General features: G+C 42.9%; 1 protein-coding gene across 5 annotated transcripts in view; it reads left to right on the top strand.

Moving 5' to 3' along the window:
- STIM1 (stromal interaction molecule 1) overlaps positions 1-16,978 on the top strand; it is a 225,412-nt gene that overhangs the window by 122,154 nt on the left and 86,280 nt on the right. For 3 of the 5 annotated variants that reach the window (XM_062196606.1, XM_062196607.1, XM_062196610.1), the window contains exon 2: positions 3,413-3,543. The exons of the other annotated variants lie outside the window; for them this stretch is intronic. In XM_062196606.1, coding sequence (XP_062052590.1) covers positions 3,413-3,543 — 131 coding nt within the window. The remainder of the gene's footprint in view (positions 1-3,412; positions 3,544-16,978) is intronic. 5 annotated transcript variants of the gene reach the window in all.

The following is a 16,978-nucleotide window of genomic DNA, read 5'->3' as shown; positions in this document are numbered from 1 at the left end:
GCAGACTTAAAACATTTAATAAATGTTTTTTAAGTATGCAGACTTAAAAGCTCTGATATGCAATTATTTATGCTCTGAGTAGGGCATGAAATAGTTATGTTGATTTTGCTATTATCAATGCTTATGTGATTTTTCTATGAATTAGTTATTTCTCATCACAATTTTTTGAGAGGGGTGAATAGTTCTTCTGGAAATGAGTTCCATGAATAAAACAATCATGCCAGGAACTCTTGTAGGTGAAAAAGATGAGAAACAATGACTTAATCTTTTGGTATATTCTAATCTGTCCCTGAGTACCCACCACCCCTTCATCTCCAATTCAACTTGGCAGGACAAAGGTAGAATATAAGGTTATACAGTACTTCTTGTTACTGTAACCAAAATACCCAAGGGGAGCTTCTTTGGCAAAGAAAAGGTTTATTTCAGTTTACAGTTTGGAGAGTACAGTTCAGGATCTGGCGTTTGTGGAAGCTGGTCATGTAGATTGTGAGGCACAATCACATGGTGGTCCAGGAAACAGACTGACAGCACCTAGGCTGAACTTGAACTCAAATAATAATCCTCTTATGATAACCACCCTGAGGGCATGCCCTGAAGACCTAAACACCTCCCACTGGCTCCCATCTCCTCACTGCCATATTAGATCAAATCTCTACCCTTAATCCTTTAACCATTAACATCAAGATATCAGAGTTTCAGCATCTGCAAGAATTTGCGGGAGACAAGTCTTGTACCCACAACACATTGCTATTTCTTTTGCATGCATACTGTTAATCTCACTTTTTTCTCTTATAAAGCCATTATGTCAATGTGCTTGTTACCAGTATTATCAATGTGGCTTCCAAAAGATAAAACCAAACCACAGCTATCTTGGTCACCTCAGCAAAAAGGTGTCTGGTGAACTGCTGGCCTAGGAGTCAGCAGACCTGGGCTCTCCCTGTAGCTCTTCAGCTGTTTTTTTGCATTTGAGCCCATCTTTTAATATATGAGTTTAGATTTATACACCCCTCCCTCCCTTTTGAAAAGACTTTGAACAACTGGCTAGAGATATAAAGGTATCCAGTCTTGTGCTGTCTGTATCTCTAGCAGCTAGACAAGTAGATGATTAATGTATTTAGATGTTTTGGAACTTCGACCAGTGCCTTCTAAAAGACTTTGCAGCAGTAAGCTTTGTGGCACAGAGTTAAACCACTGGTTGGGATGCCCACATCCTGTATCAGTATACCTGACTTGAGGCCCAGCTACTCTGTACTTCCAATCCAGCTTCCTGCTGATGTACCTGTGAGATAGTGGAGGATGCCCTAGTGCTTGGGTTTCTGCTACCCATGTGGGAGACCCAAATGAAATTCCTGGTCCCTGGCTTTGGCCCAGCCCAACCCCACATGTTGTGGACATTTGGAGAATGAACCAACAGATGGAAAATCTCTCTTTCTCTGTATCTGTCACATTGCCTTTCAAATAAATAAGCAAAACATAAATAAATCTTTATTATTATTATTTTTAATCTTCTTAAAAGATTTATTTATTTGAAGGGCAGAGTTCCAGAGGGGAAGGAGGCGGGGAGAAAGAGAGATCTCTTCCATCCATTGGTTCACTCCCGAAATGGCCACAATGCCAGGGTTGGGCTGGACCAAAGCCTGGAACTTTATCTGGGTCTCCCATGTGGTGCAGGGGCCAAGCACTTGGGCTATCTTCAGCTGCTTTCCCAAGCCACGTTAATAGGAAGCTACATCAGAATTGGAGCAGCTGGGATTTGAACTGGCTCCCATATGGGATGCAGGTATTGCTGGTAGTAGTTTAACCCATTATGCCACAACTCTCATCCCAATAAATAAAAAGCAAAGGCTACAGTCTCTTTACCTTGTCCTTGCCTTCTATCCTTTGACAATTTCTTCCATTACCCAGGAAGTTAAGGTCTATCCTGTCTTCTTTGGGTGATCTGAAGACTGTGGAAGTAGTTATCAAAATCCAGCTCAAAAGAAAATGGAATTTTTTTTAGTATCTAGCAATTGGAAGGAATATGTTTCAAAAAGTTTGTGGAAATGGAATTAAGTTTGTTTTGGTTCAAAAAATTTTAAAAATATTTATCTGAAATAATTAACAGAGATGGAGAGGGAGGGAGAGAGAGAGAGAACGAGAATCTTCCATCTGCTTGTTCATTCTCCTAAATGGCCACAACCAGGGCAGGGCCAGGGCAAAGCCAGGAGCCAGGAGCTTCATCTGGGTCTCCCATGTGGGGGCAGGGGTCTGAGCACTTGGCTTGTCTTCTGCTGCTTTCCCAGGTGAATTAGCAGGGAGCCTGATCAAAAGTGGAGCAGCCAGAACTTGAATCAGTGCCCATATGGGATGGTGGTTTTGCAGGCAGTGGTTTAACTTGCTGCACCACCATGCTCAAAAAATTTTTGAAATCTGTGTATGTGAGTGGTCTTCAAAAAGTTCATGAAAATGCATATTATGAAAAAAAATGGATTTCTAACATTTTTTACACCAAAACAAGCTTACCTTTAATTCTGTTTTTCCATGAACTTCTTGAAGTACCCTCATCTACTGGGAAACTTAAGTCAAAATGCCTTTCTGAAATAATGAACTTGAGGCCTGGGGAAGAGAAGTAGCTTCTCTAGAATCATATGGGATCTAAACCTAGCTTCTAGGCTCTGTGCTGTGTGTACCAGTCAGATGGGGAGTTTCTCAGGTTTGTAGAGAAGAGTAGATATCACGGAAAAAGCTAAGATGGCCTCGGCTATAGTGCTGATTTTACTGCTGCATGGCCACATGATGGTGGGCAGTAGAAACTGTTGATCATCTGGACCCAGGACTTCAAGATGTCTAATAAATATTTGCTAGATGTAATGTGTGTGGGATGGCACTAGATATGAGAGGCTTCCCTGGTCAGCCTGTGTCTAGCATTATATGTATCAACAGTGACAAAGGGAACAGAAAGGAAAACTGTACATTATTTGTGCACCGGGATTGGTTGGCTATTGTCTTATTTCTAGGAAGATTATAATAATTTACATTTTTCATTTGACTGATTAAAAATGATATCTCATTTAAACATGTATTTCTTTGATTTTTAGTAGGGCTGAACTTTTTTTTCTATGTTCATTGGCTGTTTGTATTTTCTCTCATTTGTGAGTTCCTATTCATATTCTTATCTAGATTCTAGTATATCCCTAGTCCCTTGCTAGAATTCTCTGACAGGGAACTTTTAGGATGTTAAAACATTGTCCTTGTATAAAGAGTTCAGCACGTTCTCCAGACAGTTAAAGGCTGGACGCATTGTTTCTGTCACTGTACAAGTAGCTGGTTAAGTGCCTGTGTGAGAACTAGAAGCTAAGGATGCTGCTACAGGTTGGTAATAGTGGCTGGGTGGCAGCTCTGAGTAATATTTTCTCTTGCTTTTCTTGTACAGAGTTTTGCCGGATTGACAAGCCCCTGTGCGACAGTGAGGATGAGAAGCTAAGCTTTGAGGCAGTGCGCAACATTCACAAGTTGATGGATGATGATGCCAATGGTGATGTGGATGTGGAAGAAAGTGATGAGGTGAGCTCCCTCACCTTGCTGGGATTCTCTTCTCTTTCAGTGTGAAATGGCACCTGAAATCTGCCCAGACAGGTTGATCCCTGTGGAGGGATGTTTCTGTAGGACTTTATCTCCACTAGAGGAATCTGCTCTCAGCAGAGCAGTCTTCTAGGAGCCAGCCTATCAGAGTGCAGGCTTTGTGTCTGTGTGGGTGGGCTCCCACTTATTATTGGCTGGTTGTGTAATTCTGACTGAACCATGTTGTTTGTGAGGGAGAGGGATCCCTGAGGTTGGTGTCTGGTTTCTCTCCATTCTTATTGCAAACCTGCTGTAGATGGAGGGTGACAATCTGTACTCAGCCCCACGTTGGTGTGTAAGAGAGAAGGCAAGACAGTCAGATCCTGCTGTCTGGGAATGTATACTATATTTTTGAGGAAGAAAAAAAGTTTTAGAATGGTCATTCCGAATTGCAGGCTTAAGTTGTTGGGAACTGGTTGAGTGGTCCAGATAGTAAGAGCTAGAGGAATCTTTGTTAGGGGTGAGGAGTGTCCAGCCCATGGGCCATATGGTGCCCGCAGAATCATTTGGTCTGGCCCTGTCAAGGCCTTAAAATTCTTTAAATCAATGGCAGGCTAATTTTTAAGTTGATAATTTTGTGTGGCCGTGATGGCTGTTGTAAATATCCAGCTGCTCCTTGGCAGAAAAAAGTTCTCCAACCCTGCAGAATGAAAAAGTTTCTGTTGCTGTTTTATCTCCTGATATTACTACATCTCGACCTCAACAGAGTCCAGAGTAAAAGCTCCATCAGGTATGAAAACATGTAAATTTTTCTTTATTTCAAGATCAACATGAACTAGCAATTTGGTAAAGCTACCAAGTTATATCAGCTCTTCAGTAGTGCTATTGACGCCGTGGTGTAGCAGGTAAAGCCTCTGCCTGCAGTGCCAGCATCCCATATGGGCGCTGATTCGAGTCCCAGCAGCTCCTCTTTAATCCAGCTCTCTGTTATGGCCTGGAAAAGCAGTGGAAGATGGCCCAAGTCTTTGGGCCCTGGCACCAGCGTTGGGGACCTAGAAGAAGCTCCTAGCTCTTGGTTTTAGATCAGCCCAGCTCTGGCTATTGCAGCCATTTGGAGAGAGAACCAGCAGATGGAACACTTCTCTCTCTCTCTGTCTCTGCCTCTCTGTAACTCTGCCTTTCAAATAAATAAATAAATCTTAAAAAATCTTCAGTGGTGATATATATCACGAGGGATAAAATAAGCCTAGTCTCTTCTCCTCGCTAGTTTGGCTACCTTTGAGTTTCCTTTATTTTTTTAAAAAAATTTTTTTAAAGATTTATTTTATTTATTTGAAAGACAGAGTTATAGAGAGAGGTAGAGACAGAGAGAGAGGTCTTCCATCTGCTGGTTCACTCCCCAGATGGCTGCAGTAACCGGAGCTGTGCCAATCCAAAGCCAGGAGCCAGGAGCTTCTTCTGGGTCTCCCACATGGGTGCAGGGGCCCAAGGACTTGGGCCATCTTCTACTGCTTTCTCAGGCCATAGCAGAGAGTTGGATCGGAAGTGGAGCAGCAAGGACTAGAACCGGCGCTCATATGGGGTGCTGGTGCTTCAGGCCAGAGCTTTAACTCACTGTGCTACAGCGCCAGCCCCTTGAGTTTCTTTTTAAAAATATTTATTTATAAGGCAGAGTTGGAGGGAGGGAAGGAGACACACACACACACACACACAGAAGTGTGTGTGGGGAGTGAATTTTCCATCCACTGTGTCACTCTTCAAATGGCCAGATCAGCTGGGCTGGGCTGAAGCCAAGAGCCAGAAATCCATCTGGGTCTCTATGTGGGTGACAGGGTCCCAAGTATTTCAGCCATCTTCTGATGCTTTCCCAGGCACATTAGCAGAGAACTGGCTCAGAAATGGAGCAGCCAGGTCTTGAACCAGTTCTCTGATATGGGATGCTCGCATCCCAGTTGGTGACTTAATGTACTATATTACAATGCTGATCCCTACCTTTGAGTTTTTTTTTCAGTTTTGGATTTCACATTGTTATTGGATTCAGAACAGTGAGAACTGAATAATTACACAGGGATAAGTGACATGAGTGATGAAGCATAAGGGAAATATGAAGTGAGAAGCATTCAGTTCAGTTTAATGAAATTTATTTAATATTTTTATGGGGGCTAGCGTTGTGGCACAGCAAGTTATGCTGCCACTTGCAACAGAAGCATCCTATATGAACTCCATTCTGAGTCCCAGCTGTTCTGCTTCCCATATAGCTCCCTGCTAATTGTCCTGGGAAAGCAGATGAGGATGGCTCAAGTGCTTGGGTTCCTACCACCTACGTGGGAGACCTGGTTAGAGTTCCAAACTCTTGGCTTTGGCCTACCCCAAACTTGGCAGTTGCAAGCATTTGAGGAGCGAACCAGCAAATGGAAGATCTATCTCCCCCTCTCTCTGTAACACTGCCTTTTAAATAAATAAATAAATAAATAAGTCTTTTTTTTTTTTTTTAAAAAAAGTGTCTATGGTATATGTGTGTTGCACTGTGCTAGGCATGCAGGTAGAGTGGTAAATACAGCCTATGCTTGTATAATTGATAGTCTGTTCTCATATAATTTACAGCCTAGTGAAGAAACTTTAGCCTGTAGGAGAGGAGACTTGGATAATATAATTTCTATCTTTAAATACCTAAGAAATGGAGAAATTAGACTTTAATAACTATGATAGTACCAATGAAAGCCATAGTACTACTGTCATTTATTGAACTCTTTCTGTATGCCAGGCACAGTGTAAAGTTCTTTGCATAGTTACTCTTTTAACTTTTTAAATAGCCTTATGAAGTTGATATTATTAACAGACACTGGAGTGTTAGAAAGGTTAAGCATTTTGTTCAAGGACACACTGGCTATGTACTCAGATCTGATTTCAAAGCTTGTACTCTTAAGTACTGCTGCGTTATTTTCTTTATTTTAAGGACAGAACCAGGACCAATGTGGGGAAAGTAAAAAAAAAAAAAAAGTCATATTCTTTTAGAATAAAGAATTGCCTAATAGAGATAATTTGTTATAGAAGAGGCTTCCTTGGGAGAGAGTGACCTCCCTGTTACTGAATATGGGCAAATGAAATAAAGAACCACATTGATTGGTCAGAAGAGAGGATTCTTCTATTAGGATGATGTCTAAGAAATTCAAAAGAGGAGAAAAATAGACTTCCTTAAGGAAAAGTAAAATTTTGGACAGACTGGAAGGGTTAGGGTTACCTGAGTAGTGGAGAACTATGTGAGCAAGTGAGGAGATAGTAAGAAGCATGGTGGGTTGGTTTGCTTAGACAGAGATACTGTGGTAGAAACCACAGAAGAAAAAGTTGGAAAGGAAAGTAGGGTCCAGGTAACAAAACTGAGACATGTGTTCTTGCTGAAACAGGCAACTCTGGGTTCTTGAGCAAGGACACAACCATAAAAGTATCTGGAATTTTGGTTACACTGACCTTCAGAGGACCAAAATTTTTTGTCTGCTGAGAATAGAGCCATGTTCCTCGTGGTGAATGAGGCCTAGAAGTATCCTGGTCATCGTTCTAGGGCATAGCCACAGGACTGGAGATTGGATGGCACAACAGTTAAAAAGGTTGTATAATTCAAGATCTACAAATTCTTGGATATCTTTGTCATCCACTCCTCCTTTTTTCACATTCTGCTGAATTGCTTTGTCAATGAGGGGCAGAAGAAAATGTTCTTTTTGGAGGAATGTTACCACAACAAAAAGCTCATCAGCACAAACTGTTCTAAAATAACACAAAAGCTGTCGCCCAGTTCTTCCCTGCCCCGTGGTGAGCTGTTCTTTTTCAGCATAGCTTCTGCCTTGCCTTGGCTTCACTGCTCTCCCTGCGATCTCAGACCGCTTATGGCTAGTGCAGCCTGCTGGTCTGCGTCTTCATGGCCAGTCACAAGCTACTGTCTTTGAAAGAGAAAGGAGCAAAATGTGTGTGCTTAAGTCAGTCTGAATATATGTGAGACAGCCTTGGAGTTCAAGATCTAACTAGGAAGTTGTGTGGATAGCTCAAGGCTTAGAATATTGGGTGACGGATGCTACAGCTCCAGGGATGAAGTCCTAGGTGTGCTGGTCATTAAAGACCTGAGATTTTTATGATTCTCCCAAAAACGTTGGTGATTACTGAGGAACTTTAGTAGAAATATGAAGTGATATTCTATTAAGACTACTTATTCAGCTTCATAAGAGTAAGTTTTACAGATAATTGATCTGAACTGAAAGATCTACCTCGGGACTAGACTTTTTTTTAAGCCATTTTAAAGTTAAAGTTTTTTTTTTTTTCTTATAGATTCTTGTGACCAGTGTTAACTTTCTTTGTATGAATCTATCTTCAGGGCCTTTTGCATTATTAGCCAAGGACCTAGATTCCTATATGTACTGTCTGATTGCTTCCTGTTGTTTTCCTGTCTCTTCTTTGATTCATTCTCATTTCTAATTGCTGTATCTACTCTAGTGTGAACTGTGAAATTAGTTATGGTAAATTGAGACTCAGCAGACATATAGAAAATATATGTAGGGGACAGCTAGTTTGGCTATGCAAGCACAGTGCTTTCTGTGCTTGCTTCTGTTCTATATTGCAGAGATTGGGAGTTGTGGGCCATTCAGGTGAGCCACAAAGCACTACTGGTGATGGTACCCTTCTTGCAAAGCAGGGCGGAGTGTCTATCAGGCTGGTTGGATGGGAATTCATGACCTGTGTTCTGTTTAGGTCTCTGTGGGGACACTGTCAGTGGACAAAGGATTTGTTCCAAGTGGGATAGTACTGTGAGGTTGTGCTGATGGTCTGAGGTGGACAGATAAGGACCTGCCTAAAACCACTGTCCCCTTGACCAGGCTGGACTCTTTGGGAGCAGTATTATTTTCTTTTCTGGCACTTACATGGAAAATTAGGGCATTTGTTCAGCTGTTAAACAAATTCTTATTGAATACTTATTATGTGCTGGGCACTGTGCTAGAACTAGAGAGTCTATAGTGAACAAAGGAGATAAGATGCCTGCTCTTAAGGAGCTTGTGTTCTAATGATCTAAATGGCACAGGTGAGTAAGTGATAAGGAAATTTTTAAAAGAATTGTTTATTTGTTTATTCAATTATTTGAAAGGCAGAGAGAGAGGGAGAAAGATATTTTCCAATTTTGAGATTAGGCAGAATTGTGATCAGATTATAGTAGTTTGGTGACTTTTCTCTTGATTTTTCTCAGAGTAAGATGGTGATTAATGATTTCTACCCTTGCAAGGTTGTTGTCAGGTTTATGTGAGGAAAATGCTGTTAAAAGTTCGCAGCACAGGGACTGGCATTGTGACGTAGTGAGTTAAGCCTCTGCCTGCAATGCCAGTATCCCATATGGGTGCCAGTTCAAGACCTGGCTGCTCCACTTCCAATTCAATTCCCTGCTAATGGCCTGGGAAAGCAGTGGAAGATGGCCCAAGTGCTTGGGTCCCAGTGCCCATGTGGGAGACTTGGAAGAAGCTCTTGGCTCCTGGCTTCTGAATGGCACATCCCCAACCACTGCAGCCATTTGGGGAGTGAACCAGTGGATGGAAGATCTCTCTCTCTCTCTCTTTAAAGATATTAATTATTTCTTTGAGACATAGAGTAACAGACAGAGAGAGGGGGACACAGAGAGAGAGATCTTCCATCCACTGATTCATTCCCCCAAATGGCCTCAACAGCTGGAACTGGGCTGATCCTAAGCCAGGAGCTTCTTGCACGTCTCCTATGTGGGTTCAGGGACCCAAGCACTTGGGCCATTTTCCACTGATTTCTCAGGCCATCAGCAAAGAGCTGGATTGGAAGAGGGGCAGCTGGGATACCAACAAGCACACATATGGGATGCCTGTGCTATAGGTAGAGGCTTAGCCTACTATGCCACAGCACTGGCCTCTCTCCCTCTTTCTGTTTCCTCTCTCTGTAACTCTGTCTTTCAAATAAATAAAAAATAACTCTCAAAGTTCTCAGTACAGGGGTGGCACAGTGAGTTGTTGCTGTTTGCAATACCCACATCCCCTGGCAGAGTGCTGGTTTCAATTCTGGTTAGTCCATTTCTGAACTAGCTTCCTATTAATGCATCCTGGGAGGCAGCAGAGGATGTCTGGAGTGCTTAGGTCCTGCTTCCCACAGGAGAGTTCTGGGCTCCTGATTTTGGCCTGGCCCAGCCTTAGCTGTTGTGGGCATTTGGAGAGTGAACCAGTGGATGGAAGGTCTCACTCTTGCTCTGCCTTTCAAGCATATGAAAAATAAAAATGAATAAACATTTAAAATAGTTCCCAGCACAGAGAACTCCAATATAGAAAACAAGCAACTCAGTTTAAAAGTGAGGTAATATTTGAAACAAACTTCACTGCCATGTTTGTTTGGCAAACAAACATGAAAAGATGTTCATGGAGGGGCCGGTGCTGTGGCACAGCGGGTTAACACCCTGGCCTGAAGTGCCAGGCATCCCATATGGGCGCCGGTTAAAGACCTGGCTGCTCCATTTCCTATCCAGCTCTCTGCTATGGCCTGGGAAAGCAGTAGAAGATGGCCCAAGTCCTTGGGCCCCTGTACCTGTAAGGGAGACCCGGAAGAAGCTCCTGGCTCCTGGCTTTGGATTGGTGCATCTCCAGCTATTGTGGCCAGTTAGGGAGCCAACCATCGGATGGAAGACTTCTCTCTCTCTCTGCCTCTCCTCTCTCGTGTAACTTTGACTTTCAAATAAATAAATAAATCTTAAAAAAAAGAGATAACTACCAGGGAGATGCGAATTAAAACCATAATGAGATACCACTACATACCTATTTGAATGGCTCAAAGTTAAAAGTGGACAATACCAAGTGCTGGATGAGGAAGAAGTGCTTCTAGAACTCTTCCTGATGGAAATGCAAACCTCTCTGGAGAAGTTTGATAGTTTCTTATAAATTTAAATGTAACTTTATATATGTCTCAGAAATTCTAGGTGTTTGCCATCATAGCTAAATAAAATTTATATTCACACTATAACCTGTACATGAATGTTTATAGTGGCTTTATTCATATTTATTTGTAATTAACAGAACTAGACAAAAGTAAGATGTCCTTCAGTGTGTGAGTGGATAAACAAATTATGGAAAACTATTCAGCAATAAAAAGGAATGAGCTATTGATGCACACAACAAAGATGAAGCTCAATGACATTATGGTGAATAGAAGAAACTAGTCTCAAGAAATTAGGTACTAGATGATCTCATTTATGTGACACTTGAAGAAGGGCAAAACTATGGGAATGGAGATTAGACAGGGGTGACTAGGGGTTTAGGAGAATGAGGAGGGTTTTATTACGCAGGGAATCTTCTTTGTCCAGATTGTGTTGGTGGTAGAACTATACATTTTAGTATCTGACACATAATTCAAGCTCAGTGAATGTTACTTTTCCCTTTCTCTTTCTTCTGTATTTCTAATAAATTGATCTGCATCTGACAATTGTTATTTTAATATCTGTCTGATTGATATATTTCACCAAACTGTGTGTAAGTCCCTGTAGGATAGGAACTAAACTTATCTGATCTGTTTTCCCCCAGTGCTTACCTAGAGAGTGGGAGTTCAGCTTAGCATTTAAGCCACTCACACACCCCATACCTGGCTCCTACTCTGGACTTTAGTTTCCTGCTAATGCAGACCCTGGGAGGCCCTGATGATTTCTTTTTTTTCTTTTTTGTTAAAGATTTATTTATTTGAAAGACAGAGTTACAGAGAGAGGTAGAGACAGAGAGAGAGGTCTTCCATCCGTTGGAATACTCCCCAGATGGCCACAAGGGCTGTAGCTGCATCAATCCAGAGCCAGGAGCTTCTTCCAGTCTCCCACACGGGTGCAGGGGCCCTAAGACTTGGGCCATCTTCTACTGCTTTCCCAGGCCATAGCAGAGAGCTGAATCAGAAGAGGAGCAGCCAGGACTAGAACCGGTGCCCATATGGGATGCTGGCGCTTCAGGCCAGGGCTTTAACCCACTGTGCCACAGCACCACTTAAGTACTTAGGTCTCTACTACCCACATGGGAAACCTAAATTGCAATGTTGGCTTTGGCTCCGGCCCACCCCTTGCCATTGTGGGCATTTGAGGAGTGAATCAGTGGGTAGGAGTTCCCCCTCTGTTCTTCTGTTTGCCTCTCAAATAAAGAAATCAAATCTGTTGTAAAAAGAACATTATGTGCCTAATCACTTTGTTTGGTAATTGACCAATACTATAGCAGAGATGGTAGTTTTTTTTAAAGATTTTTTTATTTATTTGAAAGGCAGAGATAGAAGGCTGGCGCTGTGGCTCATTAGGCTAATCCTCTGCCTGCGGTGCCAGCACCCCGGGTTCTAGTCCTGGTCGGGGCGCCGGATTCTGTCCCGGTTGCTCCTCTTCCAGTCCAGCTCTCTGCTGTGGCCCAGGAAGGCAGTGGAGGATGGCCCAAGTGCTTAGGCCCTGCACGCGCATGGGAGACCAGGAGGAAGCACCTGGCTCCTGGTTTTGGATCGGCGCCGTGCGCCAGCTGCAGCACACCAGCCATAGCAGCCATTTAGGGGGTGAACCAACAGAAGGAAGACCTTTCTCTCTGTCTCTCTCTCTCTGTCTAACTCTGCCTGTCAAAAGAAAAAAAAAAAAAAAAAGAAAGGCAGAGATAGAGATTGATCAATCAATCGATCTTCCATCTATTTGCTCGTTCACTCTCTAAATGGCCCCAATGGCCATTCATATAAAGCACTTAGTACAGTGCCTGGCACATTAAGAGGGGCTAGGTAATATTTTTGGTATTATTATTATTGATATTATTATAATTAGGAAGAGCATACATTTTGTTACAAATAGGCCTGTACTCAAAACCTGGCTTTGCCACTTACTGGCTTTGTGATCTTAGGCGAATAAATTTACCTCACTGAGTCTTGATTTTTTTCAGCTATTTGAGGAGCATAATTCTTTGTGGAGTTGTTGTGAGAATTCAGTATATGCAAAACTTCAAGCACAATGCCTGGCACATGACAGATGTTGAATCCATGTTTTTCCCTCCTTTGGCGAGATGGTACAGATAAGTGAGGCCTAGCCTGTTTAACAAGAATTCCAAATGAGCTCTCTCATCATCCAATAGCACCACAGCATTCAGCTGTGAGAGCCACCCTCAGCAGTGAGGCTGACTTAACCAGGGCCAGGACACTGCAGGAGGTAGTTCTCTTTTTGTCTGAGTGGTTGATACTAGAGGAAGGGAGCCTGGTGGAGCAGAGTCACACATGTCTAAGGGCTACAACTTCTCTTGCAGCTCGCTCATTCTCCTACCGATCCCTGTGTACTTTAAAAAGGTCTGGCTTTGAAAAAAGGTCTGGAAGAGCACTTCTGGTTTTTCCCTACACATCTGGAAGGCTAGATTTTGAACAGCAAGGCCATATTAAAGTACTTTCATGAGGCCTGCCTGGACTTCAGCAGGGTAGAAGCTGAGTTGTTTTCTATTTTATCACTGTCTTGCTAGGAGACACGCTAGTTCTTGGGAGGCTGTGGGAATTGAGGAAGATAGAAGCTGGCACCAGGTAGAATCAGGGTTGCGAGAATTAAAGCCTGAGGGTAGCAGTCAGCTGGTCCACTTGCAATTTCCAAAGGGCCAGTGGGAACTTGGACTTGATAGAAAGTAGTGTATTCATATACACAGAGATTAGCCCTTTAATATGGCTAGTGTGGACTAATTTGAATAAATAGCTGAGTTAAGTACAAAAGTTACTACCATAATTATTAACAACTATTGTGCCTCTTCAGTGATTTGGGCCTCGTATTTTTATATCCAAATAGCTGTAGCATAGCCCTAAGTGTTCCTCTGCCTCACCAGCGCATGTCGTACATGCTGCCAGTGATCTTCATAAGCTGCATTTTGGTTCTGTGTCTCCTTTGTGATTTCTGTTTCCTATTTCCTAGGTCTCCCTGTGCCTAACCCTCCATCCTTTCAAATCTGGCTTTAGCCTTTCTGAAGATTCTCTAGACATATCTCCTACCACTTTGGTCTGGCTCCTATTCTCTCTGTTTTACAGACATTCTATGTTCATTCCCAGTCCCCTTTCTTTGTTCAGGTAGTTCTTCTTACCTGGAATTAACTTCCCATATCCCTCCCTACAACACCTGTGTCTAACTTAGTTGTCCTCTGGAATATGCCAGCTGCATTCTTCATGAATCTCCTCTGACTTTGCTGTCCTCACTAGCCTCCCTCATGTCAGTCCTAATGCCTTTAGCACACAAGTCCATGCCACTCAGTTTAGCACTTAATTAGACATTGTCTTCTTTTGTGCCCTAATGATTTTGATTGTGTTGTTCTGTCTGTAAGTTTGTCTTTCTGTCCTACTATAGGAATTACCAAATAGTGCATCAGGTGCTCCTACCTTGTGAAGGGAGTGTGGTGGAAAGGGAGCACTGCACCATATGCTATGCTGTGTGCCATCTGATTACATAAGCAGTTTCATTTCGTCACCAAGTGCCCTGTGAGCTGGGTATTAGTAACTGTTAGGAAAAGAGGCAGATGGGTGCCGCCTCACACAGGGCATCGAAATGTTAGGAAAAGAGGAATGGAACAGAGAGGAGACAGAATACGAACTCACAGCCAGCCCGAATTTATTCAGAGAAAATGAATCTGCAGAGGCCGACCAGCTGCAATGATGCTCCCAGACTGAACATGGGGCAGAGGCCCTGACCCCAGCAGGCTGGGCCCTTTTATATCTTAAGGTGGGCTAGGAGTAGGAGTAGGGAGGGGGGCAGTAGGCCAAGATGAGCTTCTCCATAACAGTTCTTTAGGTTTGGCCCACTGGTTTCCAAACCTGGGGAAGAATGCAGAGGGTAGGGTGGGGAATATTATACGGTGTGAGACTGAACTGATATCTTGAAAGAACGCAGGGGTAACAGGAAGCCTAAAATGGCTGAAGCTTATGTCCTTGTTCCATCAGTAACCATGTTTTAGAGATGAAACTATAAGTGAGTGAGTTACTTTTGCTTGCTTAATTAATCAAAATTGTAACCTGCCCTTCAGTGCTCCCATAATCGGGCTTTAGTGCATGTGACTAGTTCATGCTACACTGAACTCCCTTGCTCTATGCAGCAACTCTCCCAAACATGCTTTCATGTCCTACCACTGAGCCCTTGCTTCAGATAAATTGCCATCTGCCATCCTTCTGCCTCCCATTTTGCTGATAAAAATCCTGCTTGTCCACCAAATTCTAGATCAAAGTCTCAAACCTCAGTAGTAGTTGTATTTTTTCACCAGAAATTTCTTTGTTTTGGGGGGCTGCAATCTGAAGTTTATAATGTCTAGCAGCATCCCTAGCCCCAGTACATTGTATGCTGGTAGCAAACCTCACTCCACCACAGAGTCAATCAAGAATATTGCCAATTACAATCGTCAGTTGCTCTGAGGGACAAAATTGCCCATAGTTGTGAACTATTAGTCTAAACTAGATGTTGTTTCCTCTAAGAAATCTTGTTTGTTCCTCTCTCGTGTTCCAGAGAGCTTTGTGTGACCCTCACATTTGGCAACTCAGCATTATAATTACTTGGGCCTCTCCTTATCGGTTCTACTGGGTTGCGAATTCCTCTAGCGAGCTGTAACCAGGTTTCATTCATCATTGTTTCTCCCTCTGTGCTTGGCAGAAGGACTTATACATAAAGGTCTAAGCTGATGTTTTTGAATTTTGAATTTGAAGGCAAAGATCCTATCTTATCATTTTGTGCCCCTTTGCTTGTTTCCCTATCGCAGACCACAAGTGCAGAGTTGGCTGGTAAACGGCAGGGGGATAGGTATTTGGATTTAGAGTTCTCCCCAGAATAGAAGCTGAGTCAGTGTTAGGTTGTTTCTCTGGAGTTGGCTTGGTCTGGGCTTCAGGTATGTTAGTGTGTGACCTGGGTATCTGATCTCTAAGACCTAGACATGCAGTGTATGACCTACTGGTCTGATCTACCCTGGGACCCATGCATGTTAAATGTTTGATCTCCTCTGGGACCCCGTCTCCTCCTCTGTTCTGTGCTGTGATTTATGTACAGAATCTTGATGGAGATCAAGTTACTGTGGTTAAAATAGTAGGGAATACTTAGAGAAAAACATGTACTGAAGGGGCACAAGTGAAGAAAAAAGATACAGCACTGGAAGTATTGAAATGCTGTGTGGCTGAGTACAAGTATGCACTTCTGTAGCAAAAAAGATGACAGATTAGGTGTGCTTTTGCTAAAATTTTGTGACTTTAGAAAATTTCTTTTTTTTTAAAGATTTATTTTATTTGAAAGAGTTACATAGAGAGGAAGAGACAGAGAGAGTCTTCTATCTGCTGGTTCACTCCCCAGATGGCCACAAGGGCCGGAACTGCGCTGATCCAAAGCCAGGAGCCAGGAGCTTCTTCTGGGTCTCCCACGTGGGTGTGGGGGCCCAAGGACTTGGGCCATCTTCCACTGCTTTCTCAGGTCATAGCAGAGAGCTGGATCAGAAGAGGAGCAGCTGGGACTAGAACTGGCCGCCATATGGGATGCTGGTGCTTCAGGCCAGGGCTTTAACCCGCTGTGCCACAGTGCTGGCCCCCTAGAAAATTTCTTAAACACTGTGAGCTTTCATTTTCTGACAAATAATAATAATCATTATTTCAATAATTCCTGCCTTAGAGGATTGTGACAGAGATTAAATGAAATAATGTATATAAAATGCCCACTCTGTGGTCTTCATCCTTTCTTCCCTCTTCCCCCCTCCCCCTTCCTCCCTCCCTCTCCTCCCCCCTCCTCCCTCCCTCTCCTCCTCCCTCCCTCCCTTCCTCCCTCCCTTCCTTCCTTCCTTCCTTCCTTCCTTCCTTCCTTCCTTCCTTCCTTCCTTCCTTTTTGTAGTTGGCACTGCTTAGAAGCCAAGATTTGAAAGTAACTGTGAGAGAACTCTGATGGTAATTCCCTCTCACTCTTATATCAGCTGCCTGGATCAGTTTCTTGACCTTAACTATGTAGAGCTCATATGGGGAGTTGCAAAGACAGCTGCCCAGGTAGCCCTCATTTTATTTTCCTGGATTTATCTTGTGCTCAGGGTATCTGGCTGATTCTCACTGTCACTATAGCACTCCCAGAGGCCATATTGGCCGCTAGAAAGCAAAGTTTTCCCTTTGGGCTCCAAAGTCAATTCTGAGTGTAGATTTTTACTGCTTCCTCTTTTGATCTTATTATTTTAAAAATTTTATTGTATAAAAATTGATTCTAGGTTTCTTCTAAATTTTTTATTTTTTGCAATTTTAATTTATTTTTTAGCTATTTGAAAGGCAGAGGGAGAGAAAGAGACATAGAGGGAGATACACACACACACACACACACACACACCTGATTTACTCCCCAAATGCATTTGAACAGCTGGGGATGGGCCAGTTTGAAGTTAGGAGACAGGAACTCAATCCGGGTTTCCCACATGGGTGGCAGGTTCCTGATTAC

This window comes from Lepus europaeus, chromosome 7 (assembly GCF_033115175.1).
Source record: "Lepus europaeus isolate LE1 chromosome 7, mLepTim1.pri, whole genome shotgun sequence".
NCBI lineage: Eukaryota > Metazoa > Chordata > Mammalia > Lagomorpha > Leporidae > Lepus > Lepus europaeus.
Note: the sequence above shows the minus strand (reverse complement) of the source record. Positions and strands in the feature narration are given on the sequence as shown.